We start from the raw sequence: 16,505 nt of genomic DNA on the forward strand, positions 1-16,505 counted from the left end.
ACTGATGTGTACCTACAAAACAAAGTGGAAAATGACCTGACCTTAAAGCCTTTTGCAGGAGGTACTCTGCCTTCAGAAGGACTGCATGTGTCATTAGGAGAGGTAAAGGGAAGAATCACAGACTTTGATATTTGAAAAAAATATGAGAGAGCACTTAGTTCAATTTCTTCAAGTTTCAGGCGGGAGGACTAAAATTCAGAGGAGTTAAATGACTATCCATGCTTAATACAGCTACACAGTGCCTGAAAAAATCTAATTTGAAGTAAGACATTACTATCTTGGCTCAAGTGAAACCTAAAAATTTCATTACTTTTTGCTAAATACTGCTAAGAGAAAACCCCATTATAAAAGAATGTTTCTCTGATGCTGATTTCTGATATTACAAATGAACAAATGAAGAAGGGCTACCCTACCTATTTCATGCCTCAGCATTCCCTCCAGCCAGTGCTCACGTGCAGTGGAAACATTGATGGTCAGTGTTGGACATCCATTTACCACTGTCATCGAAGCTCGGGAAAGCAGATCTTCAGTGAGATGTACTACAATCTAAGGAGCAAGAGGAAAAATATAAATATATGAAACAAAACATAAAGGCTGGGGTTAAGCAGCTTTCACAGGAAACCACAGACCCATAAATCAAGATGTTTTTATTTTGCTTATACCAATTCTAATCTCCCAGAAACCTAGACGATGAAATTCAGGGCCAATCACTTTTGACGCTTCCTCCTTTGAGCCGGGGGAACTCAAGAACCTTTCCTGGAATGAAGGAAAGTAGAGGGCCACGCTCTCAAATACAGTCCCCCCTGGCTACAATGATGCAAAGGAAGGTATACAAGCCAGAGTCCTGTTCGCTGTTGGGCCAAAGCTTATTTTGAACTGGCTACTAACAAGAGGAGCCACTGAGGCAAATCTCTTAAGAATTTTCATAAAACAATTCCAACAATTCCATGAAGTATACAGAAGTGGTAGTAAGTAAAGAAAAACACATAGTGAGCAAAATAATTCAATGCGACATAAACTTAGCATTTAGTGAGACTTCTGGGTGACTAATTTAATGAGCAGAATGGGGATGGGAGAACAAAACCTGCAGAGAAAACCATGTGGCACCAGGAGTTAAAATGCCAGCAGTCAGCATCTCGTGTCATCCCAATTCATACCTCACCCATGCAGCCTTCTTTCATCATGTACTTCCTAACGTGACTCCAGATTCGAGTTTTAGATAGCAGGCTGCCACCGGTGGCCTGCTCAAATTTTTCATAACTTCCATATTTCTGTAAAGTCAGTTCCATAATATTGATGGACTGTAAAAAAAAAAACAACACAGATAATGAAAATAGCCTTGAATTATTTTGAGACGAGTAATAAGCCAGTTATATTCTTATTGATCATGACCTGTTCTGTGTTTATTGATTTCCAAATGAAACTGCAACTGAGGTACCACATCTAATCCTAAACACTGTTCACTCACTGTCACAAATTTTTACAAACACCTCAGTACTTAGAAATCCTCTGTGTTTGTTTCTCCTTCACCTGCTAAAGGACAAAGGTACTGCATACAGTGTCACCACCTGACAGGCTGAGGAGATAAGGCAGAGGGCTCCTTGGCTTCTCTAAGACCATTTGGTGGTTTGGCAAGAGAACTCACAGTGGAAGGTCTGTCTCCAGATTAATCACTAAATTATAACTGCCATTTGGATAAAAAAAATAATAGCCCCAATTTTCAAGAACACAAAAAAATAATCCACTATTCTTCTGTGACAATCTTATAAAATTGGAAGTTTTCCTGGGCTAGTCTTTCACAGAAAACAGTCTCAACATTACAAAAACATTTTCATCTTTCATTCAGGGCAGGGAGCCACCTACTTTTCATTCTTCATTAATTTTCACATCAAAAGAATATGAAAATTGAGATCTTTTCTAAACACAGATATACAGAAAGGAAGACTAGAAAAAAAAAAAAAAAACCCTAGTAATGAATCAGAGATCCTTAGTATCTTGAAAAAGCCACAAGAAAGGAAAACATAAGGAAGAAAAAGAATCTTCAAAAGGCCTTTTGGGAAAGAAGCTAGAAAATGCAAATATATCTTATAGGAACTGAGAGAGAAGCTAGAAAATTCATGCTATGAAGTCTAGTTTTTTATTGTCAGACTAGTAAAGAGACTGAAACTATAAGCACTAGAATCAGACTACTTGCATTGCTGCCCTGGTTCTATCCACCTTCTGGCTTTGTGGCCATGGGCAAGTCACTAAACTTGTCAATAAGCCTCCCATTTTTAAATGGGGTAACAATAATGTCTACTTCATGGTTTTGTTGAGAAAATTTAGTCAATCTTTTTAAAGTACAAATAATTTTAAAGTACAAATAAGTAGTCAATACCTGTCAATTATTATTACATCATCATCGTCATCATGATCGGTACATTCATTCTTTGTAAATGCCACCGCTGTACATAATATGCTCAACACAACTACAGAAAACGAACACACTACAAGTTACAATACAACATATATATCTCCACTGAAAAAATATGTATTACTAATAAACTAGGCATGTGACTTAAAGTTAGTGTAACAAGAAATGGCTTCGATAGGCTTTGCCTGGCTTCTGTTCCCAAAACTGTTCTTGAAAGCCTTGCAATTCAAACTGTGGTCGAAAGGCTGTGAGCTGGTTTCAGATGCAGAATTTTGCCCCCCACCATGCCTAGTGAATCAGAACATGCACTTTAACAAGATCCTCAGATGACTCATGTGCACGGTAAAAAGCAGCATCTCAGAGAATGGAAATATAGCATAAAAAGGCTACATTTTTTATATGACAACTCTGATTATTAAAAGAATAAAAACACATAATTAAAAACCCATTTCAGCAGATTAGCAAATATTTTTTGCATACCCTAGTCTAATGATCCCAAGTCATCAATATATCAAACACGGTGAGAAGAAGGTAAGAAATTTGGCCTTAATTCCAGCAGAGACAGATGTGGTGCCTTCTATATTGGACTGACATTTAGACCTAAAAAAGGTTAAAGAATTTTTTTAATATAACTTGTAGTTGTATGTTTTTAAAGTATGTACTTAATTTTGGATAAAATTAGCTTTTCTAGCATATGCTTACTCACTAGAAAAACTGTCATTATCTGGTTACTATGGTAGTCCCCGCTCATCTGCAGGGGATATGTTCTAAGACCCCAGTGGATGACTGACAATGCAGAGTACAAAAGCCTATGTACACTATTTTTTTCCTATATATACCCACCTATGATAAGGTTTAATTTATAAATTAGGCACAGTAAGAGTTTAACAATAACTATTAAATAGAACAATTGTAACAATACACTGTAATAAAAGTTAAGTGAATGTGGCCTCTCTCTCAAGATATCTTATGGTACCATAACCCACTCCTCTTCTTGTGATGTGAGATGATAAAATGACTGTGTGATAAGAAGGAAGGGGGGGCGAATGACACAGGCAGCGGCATGAGGCTACCACTGACCTTCTGACGATATGTCAGAAAGAGGATCATCTGCTTCCAGAGAGAGGTTGATCTCAGACAACTGAAACTGCAGAAGGTGAAACCACAGATAAGGGGTACTACTGTGTTTATTACAGCAGATATAAAAGAATTTAGAGAATTAAGAAAAACTTAAATACAGGTGTTCCCTGTTATTGCCAATAAATGGTACTAGAAGGCTATTAAGTGTTCATATTCATTCATATTCCTAATAGGAAACAAAAATTTGATAGGAAGTTTACACTAAAAAGGTATCCTATAAATACAAGAAAGAAAACATACCTTGGCAGCTTAATAACATTTAGGCAACCTTTATGTATGCCTATGTACTAATTTTTTGATTTATCAATGAATGAATAAAAATAGTGGAGGCTGGGGAGGAGGGGGAGTGATTTTTCCATCAGAATGATATACAATAGCACATAACATCCTTCATTTCATCCTGATTTACGTGGCATCATAATGGTGGCAACACTACATGGGAGCTTGTGTTAATATGATGTCATGTCCAATCATTCTTTAAAGTGCCTATCCTATTGTTATCTCTACTGATTTCTTTCTTCAACGGTTTTTCAACTGGTCCAACCTAGGTAGATTTGTCAGTGATCACAAAGATCTCTAGTATCCTTCACTAACCTCAAGAAATAACTTCCCAATCCACCTGCATTATAATAACGCCCAGGCACAGAGACAGAAACAGTGGTTAAATGGGTGAATAAATTCAAGCATTAACAGAGACAGCAGAAATGTTGAGTGGTCACTTCATCAGTGAGTATTTTTATGTTACAATTTCTGCTGCTTTATGCAATCTCTTAACTGCAGGCCACAAAAATTTTAGGAGTATGATCTGAGCTTTGGAAAAAGGAAAAGGCAATAAACAATGTAAAAAGGCACAAGGAAGCCTGCAAGAATATACCCAAAGGCTGCTGCTCCTGTTTGGGATGGAGTGATAGATTGCACTGAGGTTTATTATCTGTACTTTTCAGAAGTTTTAAAATTCTTTACAATATGCATTTATTAGTGTTATGATCAAGAGGAAAAAGTCATTTTTCTTCAGTTTTACTGAGTTATGACTAACAAATACAAATAAAAATTGTGGGGGCACCTGGGTGGCTCAGTCAGTTAAGCGTCTGACTCCTGATCTCACGGTTCGTGAGATCGAGCCCTGAGTCGTGCTCTGTGCTGACATTGTGGAACGTTCTTGGGATTCTCTCTCTTCCTCTCTCTCTCTCTCTCTCTCTCTCTCTCTCTCTCTGTTCCTCCCCCACTCAGTGTATGTGCAAGTGTGCTCCCTCTCTCAAAATAAATAATAAACTTAAAAAATAAAATAAAAATGTGGCATATTTAGGTTGTACCATGTGATGTGTTTTTCTAAAGGTGTACAATGTAATGATTTAGTATATGTACACACTATGAAATGATTACTACAAGCAAATTGATTGACACAGCTATCACCTCACGTAGTCACCACTTTCTGTGTGGCGAAAACATCTAAGATCTTAGTATATTTCAAGTATACAATACAGTAATTTTATTTTAATTTTTTTAAGTTTGAGAAAGGGAGAGAGAGAGTAGGAGAGGGGAAGGGGGGGGAGAGAGAGAGAATCCCAAGCAGGTTCTGCACTGTCAGCACAGAGCCGAACATAAGGCTTGAACCCATGAACCATGAGATCATGACCTGAGCTGAAATCAAGAGTCAGACACTCAACTGAGCCACCTACAATACAGTATTATTAACTATAATCATCATGCTGTACATTAGATCCCCAGGACTTATTCAGCTTATAACTGAAAGTTTGTACCCTTTGACCTACATCTCCCCATTCTCCCCCACAACCCATTTTTTTTTTAAGAGAAAAGAAAGGAGAAGTTTATCTGCTCTCCCTTGAGTTCAGAGAATCCATATCTATACCACTTGGAGAATCAAGCTTTCACATACCTCATCCACATGGCAAATTACTTCTGAAAGGCAATAAATTTCATGTCAAATCTCTCTTCTCCATTAGTGTCATCATTTAAGTGAATCAGAAGACATTTCCCAGTATTATTTGGTCAGGAATTAAAACAAGAAGCAGCTTAATTATTTTTCTCCAATCATCACTTCCTTTTTTTAAAAATTTTTAAAGTTTATTTATGTATTTTGAGAGAAAGAAAAACAGCACATGAGCGGGGGGTGGGGGGCAGAGAGAGAGAGCAAGAATCCCAAGAAGGCTTTGCGTGCTGTCAGCCAGAGCCCAATGTGGGGCTCGAACTCATGAACTGTGAATCATGACCTGAGCGCAAGTCAAGAGTGAGATGCTTAACCAAATGAACCATTCAGGCGCCTCTCCAATCATCGCTTTCAATTTGCCATCCAGGATATCACCTTCCTATGTCCAAATATCTCAACCAGTTTCATTAGCTTTCCAATATTTTTCAAATATCAAAGAAAGTCCACTTCAAGTCAATTTAATCAACTTTAAAAGGTCAATCACATAGAATTTAAAGCGCTTTCCCCTCCCCGAGGACAGGCCAGGCCTGAGGCCTAAAGAACCTTCACTGGGAAAGAAAGGTATAATAGTGATTTCTTTCTCATTCCTCCCCGGTTTTCTAGGCCTCTCTTTCCCTTCAGCATACTGTGGGATGGGACAAAGGAAAAAACAATTCTGATGTAGCTGGTTCAGCTGCGGCCCTCCTTCCTCGACGTGAAGGCTGACACAGGCCTATCCTAGCCGGCACCTCCACTACAGCACGGCCACTACAAGAAGCCGCCTAGAGTGGACTACTAACAAAACTCTGAAATTTTAAAACACAGTAGGAAAAACCAAAAGACTTAACTGATTGTATACCCATTTTATGAAATACATGCAGTGACAATAATGCTGACAAAAAAGGTTGACAGTTTTTAATGATATGAGAAAATATAGGTATGTAAACAAAAATATACTAACCTCGATTATGAACATTAGGGATGGGACAAGGAAAACACACTAAATGTCAATAGTGATTATCTGTTAGCGACAGAATAATGGGATTTTATTCTCTTCTCTATACTTTTCCAACTTTCTATACTGAACATATATTTCTTTTATGACTGGAAAAATATAATGTTTAAGTGCCCTCTACTTTGTAAACTCCGAGTCTTTCTATTTACCACCTACTTTCTCCCACTTGCCAGTTAGTCATTGATATCCTTTCTCTGGAGTATTTGTGTTTAAAAAAAAAGAACACATGGGGGGAACAATCTTAACAATTCAAATATTTTTCTATAGATTTTTAGGCAGAGCAGATTGCTGGTAGAAAGAGTTGGTATGGCTTGCACACTTGAGGCCTCCTCATGGAGGAAGCAGCCACTTGCCTCAGCCATGTGAAGATCTAGCCCTGACTTACCTGTAAATATCAAATGTATTCTCTGCTGCCTTCCAACCATAAGAATAGCAAACACAAACAGAAGCAATCAGATATTACATAGTTTTACTGATCCGTTTTAAAAGTCTGGAACCAAATCATCTTAATATATAGACAACCCTATTGCCCAGGTCTTAGTTCCCTAATCTGGAGGAATGTGACCTTGTTTCTTGCTTTTGTGTCCATCTTACAACTATGCCAACTCTTCCATCACCGTGTTAGAAAATGATATAACAGAATCTCCTCTTGAGTTCTATAAGAACAGTATCAGGTAGGATATTTCTTCCTAAAAATGGGCTGAAATATGCCACCAAACAGTTTTGCCTTTTAAAATTGGACCAAAAACCATTATTTTTTTGCTAAATTATGAATCAATACCAGAGTAATAGAGAATAGAGAATCAATATTGGGATCTCTGCTCATATCAACTATTTCTGAATCCTTCCTCTTTATAAGAGGATGTTCTGAAGCTTTGTATATCTTACAGACATAAAAACAAATAGATTTTCAGAGAGCTCAAACCTAGAGCAAAAAGGAAGTAAATACAAACAAACAATTGTTCAGCATGAAGGAAATGATCCTCTCTCTCCCCTGATCTAGATGTTATTTATAATGTTATGTAAAATAAAACATAAAAATAAAAATAAAACATTCTTCATAATGCTACAGCACTACCACCTCATCACCCTGAATCACTCTTATTCTCCTCTAGGAAAACAAGAAGCGGGGTGCCTAGGTGGCTCAGCCGGTTGAGTGTCTGACTCTTCATTTTGGCTCAGGTCACGATCTCACAGTTTGTGAGATGAGCCCCGCGTTGGGCTCTGCGCTGACAGCATGGAGCCTGTCTGGGATTCTCTCTCCCTTTCTCGCTCTCTGCTCTCCCCTGCTCTTTCTAAACTCTCTCTCTCAAAAAAAAAAACAACCAAACAAACAAACAAACAAAACCAAAAACCCCAGAATTGTATAATCAGGAAGACGGCAAAATAAGAGGACCCTAAACTCACCTTGCCACATGGATACAACTAGGTAACACTCATATCAGTGTAAATAACCCAGAAAATGGGAAGACTGGCAAAACAAACTCCACAACTAAAGGTACAGAAGAGGCCACAATGAAGAGGGTAGGAAGGGTAGAAGTGTGGTAGGGAGCTAAACAGGCCATCTGCAGGAGGTAACCCGTGGACGCAGAGGGGGGAGAGAAACAGATCCTCTCACTGGGGAGCCCACATGAGGAAGACAAATCCCCACATCATTTAAATCAGAAAACCAGAGAATATGAATTTCACTAGTTTTTACAACCAGTGGGACTTAAAGCCTAGAATTTACCATTATCAGCTGGCTCAGCTCTGAGAGAACCCAGAAGGCAAATGAAAACTGAGTCCCCACCCTTAAGGGGACAGCACAATAAACATCCCAGAGAGATATACAGAAGCAGCAGTTTGAAAAATGCCTGGGGCATAAGGGAGGGAGAGTGATTTACTAATTGCAGAGCCTGTTCCAGTGGGGCAGATTAAACTGGGAGGCTCCTCCAAGAACAAAGGAGCTGGCAGGGCCATTTCCCTCGCCTACCCCCAGCATAAACACATGCTACCTGCAGGGATCACCACACTCCCTACCTAACTTGCTTACAACCTACCCTGCCCCCTCCAGCCAGGCCAGCCTCAGTCCCTGTGCTCCAAGTCCCCTCCAGAAGACCAGCGCAAACCTTGCCAACACCATCTGCCGACTGTGAGCTTTTGCAGGGCCTCCTGTGGGAGACACATGCACCTTGTTAAAACTGGGATTTATTCCTGGGATGCAAGGGTGATTCAATATTTGCAAATCAATCAAAGTGATATATCACATCAACCAGAGAAAGGATAAAACTATATGATCATCTCAATAGATACAGAGAAAGCATCTGACAAGTACAACATCCATTTATGGTAAAAACTGGGGACAAAGTAGGTCTAGAGGGAATATACCTCAACATAATAAATTAAAACCCACAAGGGCACCTGGGTGGCTCAGTTGGTTAGTGTCCAACTTGATTTCAGTTCAGGTCATGCTCCCAAGGTCATGGGATCAAGTCCTGTGTCAGGCTCCATGCTAAACATGAAGCCTGCTTGAGATTCTCTCTCTCCCCCTCGGTCCCTCTCACCTATTTGTTCTCTTTCTAAAAAAAAAAAAAAAAAAAAAAAAAAAAAAAAAAAAAAAATTATTTATATAAAAAAAAGAAAAGTCCACAGCTAACATTATTCTCAATAGGGAAAAACTGAGAGCTTTTCCCCTAAGGTCAAGAACAAGACAAGGATGTCCACTCTTACCACTTTTATTCAACACAGTACTTAAAGTCTTAGCCACAGCAATCAGACAAGAAAAAGAAATAAAAGGCACCCAAATTGGTAAGGAAGAAGTAAAACTTTCACCATTTGCAGATGACATATTATATATAGAAAACCCTAAAAACTCTATCCAACAACTATTAGAACTGATAAATGAATTCAGTAAGGTTGCAGGATACAAAATCAATGTACAGAAAGCTGTTGCATTTCTATACACTAATAATGAAATAGCAGAAAAAGAAATTAAGAAAATAATCCTATTTATAATTGTACCAAGAATAATAAAATACCTAGGAATAAATATAACCAAGGAGGTGCAAGACCTGTACTCTGAAAACTATAAAACACTGACTGAAAGAAATTGAAGATGACACAAATGGAAAGACAGTCCATGCTCATGGATGGGAAGAACGAATATTGTTAAAATGTCCATACTACCCAAAGCAACCTACAGATTAAAAAAAATTTTTTATGTTTATTTAGTTTTGAGAGAGAGAGTGCAAGCAGAGGAGGGGCAGAGAGAGGGAGACACAGAATCCGAAGCAGGCTCCAGGCTCTGAGCTGTCAGCACAGAGCCCGACGCAGGGCTCAAACTCACGAGCTGTGAGATCATTACCTGAGCTGAAGTCAGACGCTTAACCAACTGAGCCACCCAGGCACCCCAGCAACTGACAGATTTAAAGTAATCCCTCCCTATCAAAATACCAACAGCATTTTTCACAGAACTAGAACCAACAATCCTAAAATTTGTATGGAACCACAAAGACCCCAAATAGCAAATGCAATTTTGAAAAAGAAAAACAAAACTGGAGGTATCACAATTCCAGTCTTCAAGTTACATTACAAAGCTGTAGTAGCCCAAACAGTATGGTACTGCTACAAAAATAGAATGGAACAGAAGAGAATACCCAAAAAGAAACCCACAATTATATGGTCAATTAATCTTTAACACAGGGGACAAAAATATGCAATAGGAAAAAGATAGTTTCTTCAACAAATGGTGCTGGGAAAACTGGACAGCTATATGCAAAAGAATGAAACTAGACCAATTTCTTACACCATAAAAAAAATAAACTCAAAACACATTAAGAACCTAACTGTGAGACCTAAAACTATAAAAATAGCAGAAGAAACCACAGGAAGTAAGGTCTCAGCCACAGCAACATTTTTCTAGATATGTCTCCTTCTGAGGCAAGGGAAACAAAAGCAAAAATAAACTATTGGGACTACATCAAAATAAAAAAGCTTCTTCTGCACAGAAAAGGAAACCAACAAACCAAAAACAACCTAGTGAATGGTAGAAGATATTTGTAAATGACATATGCAATAAAGGGTTAGTATCCAAAATACATAAAGAACTTACACAACTGAACACCAAAAAATCCTCAAAATAATCCAATTAAAAATGGGCAGAAAACATGAACAGACATTTCTCCAAAGAAGACAAACAGATAGCCAAAGGACACATGAAAAGACACTCAACATCACTCATCATTAGGGAAAGGCAAATCAATACCCCAATGAGATTTCACCTCACACCTGTCAGTGTTTTAAAATAAAAAACACTTTTTCTGATGGAAAGATGGCAGCATAGGAGGACGCTGGGCTCACCACACCCTGCTGATCACTTAGATTCCACCCACACCTGCCTAAATAACCCAGAAAACCACCAGAAGACTAGCAGAAAGGACTCTCCAGAGCCAAGCACAGACAAGAGGCCCACAAAAGAGGGTAGGAAGGGCGGAGAGGTGGTGTACGCTACACGGACTGGCAGGAGGGAGCCAGGGCTGTGGAGGGGCAGCCCGCAGGCAAGGTAGAGCCCCCGAGTCTGACTTGCAAAAGTGGAGGGGCCAGACTGCGTGAGTTCTGACAGCCAGCAGGACTTGACATCTGGAATGTTAAAAGCCAACAGCTCTGCTCTTGGAGAGCAGGAGGGCTAGAGGACAACGGGAGGGAGAGTTGTTGAGCCCTGGAGGACAGAGCTCAGCTTGGCGGGGAACAAAGGTGCTGGCCAGCGCCATCTCCCTCGCCCATCCCCCAGCCAAAATCCCAAAGGGAACCAGTTCCCGTCAGGGAACTTGCTTGCACCGCGCAGACACCCAACACTGTGCTTCTGCAGATCCATCCCTCCAACAGGTCTGCCTCCCTCCTGGTGCTTCAGGGCCCCTCCTGAAGCGGACCACCAAAGGCAAAGCGAGCTGAGTCTGCCTCTCCCGCCCCTGTGCACCTTGCGGACCCACCCCAGCTAATACGCCAGATCCCATCGAAACAGCACCACAAGCTGGCAGTGTGCAAGTAGCCCAGACAGAGGCCACACCACTCCACAGTGAGTCCTACCCCTGGGAGAGGGGAAGATAAGGTACACACCAGTCTGACTGTGGTCCCAGCGGTGGGCTGGGGGCAGACAATGGGTCTGACAGCAGCCCCACCCACCAATGCAAGTTACTCCAGACAGCACAGAGGAAGAGCCGTGCAGTTCCGTGCCACTCCAGGGACTATTCAAATTGACAAACAGAAGAATTCTCCTCAAAAGAAACTCCAGGAAGTAGTGACAGCTAACAAACTGATCAAAAACGATTTAAGCAATATAACAGAAAATGAATTTAAAATAATAGTCATAAAATTAATCACTGGGCTTGAAAAAAGTAGAGGACAGCAGAGAATCTACTGCTACAGAGATCAAGAGACCAAGAAACAGTCAGGAGGAGCTAAACAATGCTATAAATGAGCTGCAAAATCAAATTGAGGCAACCACAGCTCGGATTGAAGAGGCAGAGGAGAGAATAGATGAATTAGAAGATAAAATCATGGAAAAAGAGGAAGCTGAGAAAAAGAGAGATAAAAAAAATCCAGGAGTATGAGGGGAGAATTAGAGAACTAAGTGATGCTATGAAATGCAATAATATACGCATAATTGGGATTCCAGAGGAGGAAGAGAGAGAGAAAGGTGCTAAAGGTGTACTTGAAGAAATCATAGCTGAGAACTTCCCTGATCTGGGCAAGGAAAAAGACATTGAAATCCAAGAGGCACAGAGAACTCCCTTCAGACATAACTTGAATCGATCTTCTGCATGACATATCATAGTGAAACTGGCAAAATACAAGGATGAAGAGAAAATTCTGAAAGCAGCTAAGGATAAACATGTTCTAACATATAAAGGGAGACCGATAAGACTAGTGATGGATCTATCTACTGAAACTTGGCAGGACACAAAGGAATGGCAGGAAATCTTCAATGTGATGAACAGAAAAAAATATGCAGCCGAGAATCCTTTATCCAGCAAGTCTGTCATTTAGAATAGAAGGAGAGATAAAGGTCTTCCCAAACAAACAAAAACTGAAGGAATTCGTCACCACTAAACCAGCCCTACCAGAGATCCTAAGAGGGATCCTGTGAGACAAAGTACCAGAGACATCACTACAAGCATAAAACATACAGACATCACAATGACTCTAAACCCATATCTTTCTATAATAACACTGAATGTAAATGGACTAAATGCTCCAACCAAAAGACACAGGGTATCAGAATGGATAAAAAAAAACCAAGACCCATCTATTTGCTGTCTACAAGAGACTCATTTTAGACCTGAGGACACCTTCAGATTGAAAGTGAGGGGATGGAGAACTCTCTATCATGCTACTGGAAGTTAAAAGAAAGCTGGAGTAGTCATATCAGACAAACTAGACTTTAAAGGCTGTAACAAGAGATGAAGAAGAGCATTATATAATAATTACAGGGTCTATCCATCAGGAAGAGCTAATAATTATAAATATCTATGCGCCGAATATAGGAGCCCCCAAATATATAAAACAATTACTCACAAACATAAGCAACCTTATTGATAAGAATGTGGTAATTGCAGGGGACTTTAATACTCCACTTACAACAATGGATTGATCATCTAGACACAGGATCAATAAAGAAACAAGGGCCCTGAATGATACATTGGATCAGATGGACTTGACAGATATATTTAGAATTCTGCATCCCAGAGCAACAGAATATACTTTCTTCTTGAGTGCACATGGAACATTCTTCAAGATAGATCGCATAATGGGTCACAAAACAGCCCTTCATAAGTATATAAGAATTGAGATCATACCATGCATACTTTCAGACCACAATGCTATGAAGCTTGAAATCAACCACAGGAAAAAGTCTGGAAAACCTCCAAAAGCATGGAGGTTAAAGAACACCCTACTAAAGAATGAATGGGTCAACCAGGCAATTAGAGAAGAAATTAAAAAATATATGGAAACAAATGAAAACGAAAATACAACAATCCAAACGCTTTGGGATGCAGCGAAGGCAGTCCTGAGAGGAAAATACATAGCAATCCAGGCCTATCTCCAGAAACAAGAAAAATCCCAAATACAAAGTGTAACAGCACACCTAAAGGAAACAGAAGCAAAACAGCAAAGACACCCCAAGCCCAGCAGAAGAAGAGAAATAATAAAGATCAGAGCAGAAATAAACAATATAGAATCCAAAAAAACTGTAGAGCAGATCAATGAAACAAAGAGTTGGTTTTTTGAGAAAATTATCAAAATTGATAAACCTCTAGCCAGGCTTCTCAAAAAGAAAAGGGAGATGACCCAAATAGATAAAATCATGAATGCAAATGGAATTATTATAACCAATCCCTCAGAAATACAAGAAATTATCAGGGAATACTATGAAAAATTATATGCCAACAAACTGGACAACCTGGAAGCAATGGACAAATTCCTAAACACCCACACACTCCCAAAACTCAAACAGGAAGAAATAGAAAGCTTGAACAGACCCATAACCAGCGAAGAAATTGAATCAGTTATCAAAAATCTCCCAACAAACAAGATGGCTTATTGGGGACCAGATGGCTTCCCCAATTCTACCAGACGTTTAAAGCAGAGAAAATACCTATCCTTCTCAAGCTATTCCAAAAAATAGAAAGGGAAGGAAAACTTCCAGACTCATTCTATGAAGCCAGCATTACTTTGATTCCTAAACCAGACAGAGACCCAGTTAAAAAAAGAGAACTACAGGCCAATATCCCTGATGAATATGGATGCAAAAATTCTCAATAAGATACTAGCAAATCGAATTCAACAGCATATAAAAAGAATTATACACCATGATCAAGTGGGATTCATTCCTGGGCTGCAGGGCTGGTTCAGCATTCGCAAATCAATCAACGTGATACATCACATTAATAAAAGAAAAGATAAGAACCATATGATCCTGTCAATCGATGCAGAAAAAGCATTTGACAAAATTCAGCATCCTTTCTTAATAAAAGCCCTCGAGAAAGTCAGGATAGAAGGAACATACTTAAACATCATAAAAGCCATTTATGAAAAGCCCACAGCTAATATCATCCTCAATGGGGAAAAACTGAGAGCTTTCTCCCTGAGATCAGGAACACAACAGGGATGTCCACTCTCACCGCTGTTGTTTAACATAGTGTTGGAAGTTCTAGCATCAACAATCAGACAACAAAATGAAATCAAAGGCATCAAAATTGGCAAAGATAAAGTTAAGCCTTCACTCTTTGCAGATTACATGATATTATACACAGAAAACCCAACAGACTCCACCAAAAGTCTGCTAGAACTGATACATGAATTCAGCAAAGTCGCAGGATACAAAATCAATGTACAGAAATCAGTTGGATTCTTATACACTAATAATGAAGCAACAGAAAGACAAAGAAACTGATCCCATTCACAATTGCACCAAGAAGCATAAAATATCTAGGAATAAACCTAACCAAAGATGCAAAAGATCTGTATGCTGAAAACTATAGAAAGCTTATGAAGGAAATTGAAGAAGATATAAAGAAATGGAAAAACAGTCCATGCTCATGGATTGGAAGAATAAATATTGTTAAAATGTCAATACTACCCAAAGCTATCTACACATTCAATGCAATCCCAATCAAAATTGCACTAGTATTCTTCTCGAAGCTAGAACAAGCAATCTTAAAATTTGTATGGAACCACATAAGGCCCCAAATAGCCAAAGTAATTTTGAAGACCAAAGCAGGAGGCATCACAATCCCAGACTTTAGCCTCTACTACAAAGCTGTAATGATCAAGACAGCATGGTATTGGCACAAAAACAGACACATAGACCAATGGAATAGAATAGAAACCCCAGAACTAGACCCACAAAAGTATGGCCAACTAATCTTTGACAAAGCAGGAAAGAATATCCAATGGAAAAAAGTCTCTTTAACAAATGGTGCTGGGAGAGCTGGACAGCAACATGAAGAAGAATGAAACTAGACCACTTTCTTACACCAGTTACAAAAACAAACTCAAAATGGATAAAGGATCTGAATGTGAGACAGGAAACCATCAAAACCCTAAAGGAGAAAGTAGGAAAAAACCTCTCTGACTTCAGCGGCAGAAATTTCTTACTTGACTCCTCCCCAAAGGCAAGGGAATTAAAAGCAAAAATGAACTATTGGGACCTCATGAAGATAAAAAGCTTCTGCACATCAAAGGAAACAATGAAAAAAACTAAAAGGCAGCCAACGGAATGGGAAAAGATATTTGCAAATGACATATCGGACAAAGGGCTAGTATCCAAAATCTATAAAAAGCTCACCAAACTCCACACCCGAAAAACAAATAAACCAGTGAAGAAATGGGCAGAAGACGTGAATAGACACTTCTCTAAAGACATCCAGATGGCCAATGTCACTCCTCATCAGGGAAATACAAATCAAAACCACACTCAGATATCACCTCATGCCAGTCAGAGTGGCTAAAACAAACAAATCAGGAGACTATAGATGCTGGCGAGGATGTGGAGAAACGGGAACCCTCTTGCACTGTTGTGGGAATGCAAACTGGTGCAGCCACTCTGGAAAACAGTGTGGAGGTTCCTCAAACAATTAAAAATAGACCTACCCTATGACCCAGTAGTAGCTCTGCTAGGAATTACCCAAGGGATACAGGAGTACTGATGCATAGGGGCACTTGTACCCCAATGTTTATAGCAGCACTCTCAACAATAGCCAAATTATGGAAAGAGCCTAAATGTCCATCAACTGATGAGTGGATAAAGAAATTGTGGTTTATATACACAATGGAATACTACGTGGCAATGAGAAAGAATGAAATATGGCCCTTTGTAGCAACGTGGATGGAACTGGAGAGTGTGATGCTAAGTGAAATAAGCCATACAGAGAAAGACAGATACCATATGGTTTCACTCTTATGTGGATCCTGAGAAACTTAACAGAAACCCATGGGGGAGGGGAAGAAAAAAAAAAAAAAAGAGGTTAGAG

The 16,505-nt window shown here is 39.3% G+C and overlaps 1 protein-coding gene across 2 annotated transcripts in view; it reads right to left on the minus strand.

Moving 5' to 3' along the window:
• Window positions 1-16,505, minus strand: part of MATCAP2 (microtubule associated tyrosine carboxypeptidase 2) — a 74,848-nt gene that overhangs the window by 17,909 nt on the left and 40,434 nt on the right. For both annotated transcript variants that reach the window (XM_049641700.1, XM_049641701.1), the window contains 2 exons: window positions 1,158-1,301; window positions 414-546 (listed from right to left, as the gene is read on the minus strand). In XM_049641700.1, coding sequence (XP_049497657.1) covers window positions 414-546; window positions 1,158-1,301 — 277 coding nt within the window. The remainder of the gene's footprint in view (window positions 1-413; window positions 547-1,157; window positions 1,302-16,505) is intronic.

The sequence above is a fragment of the Panthera uncia genome, chromosome A2, assembly GCF_023721935.1.
Source record: "Panthera uncia isolate 11264 chromosome A2, Puncia_PCG_1.0, whole genome shotgun sequence".
Lineage (NCBI taxonomy): Eukaryota > Metazoa > Chordata > Mammalia > Carnivora > Felidae > Panthera > Panthera uncia.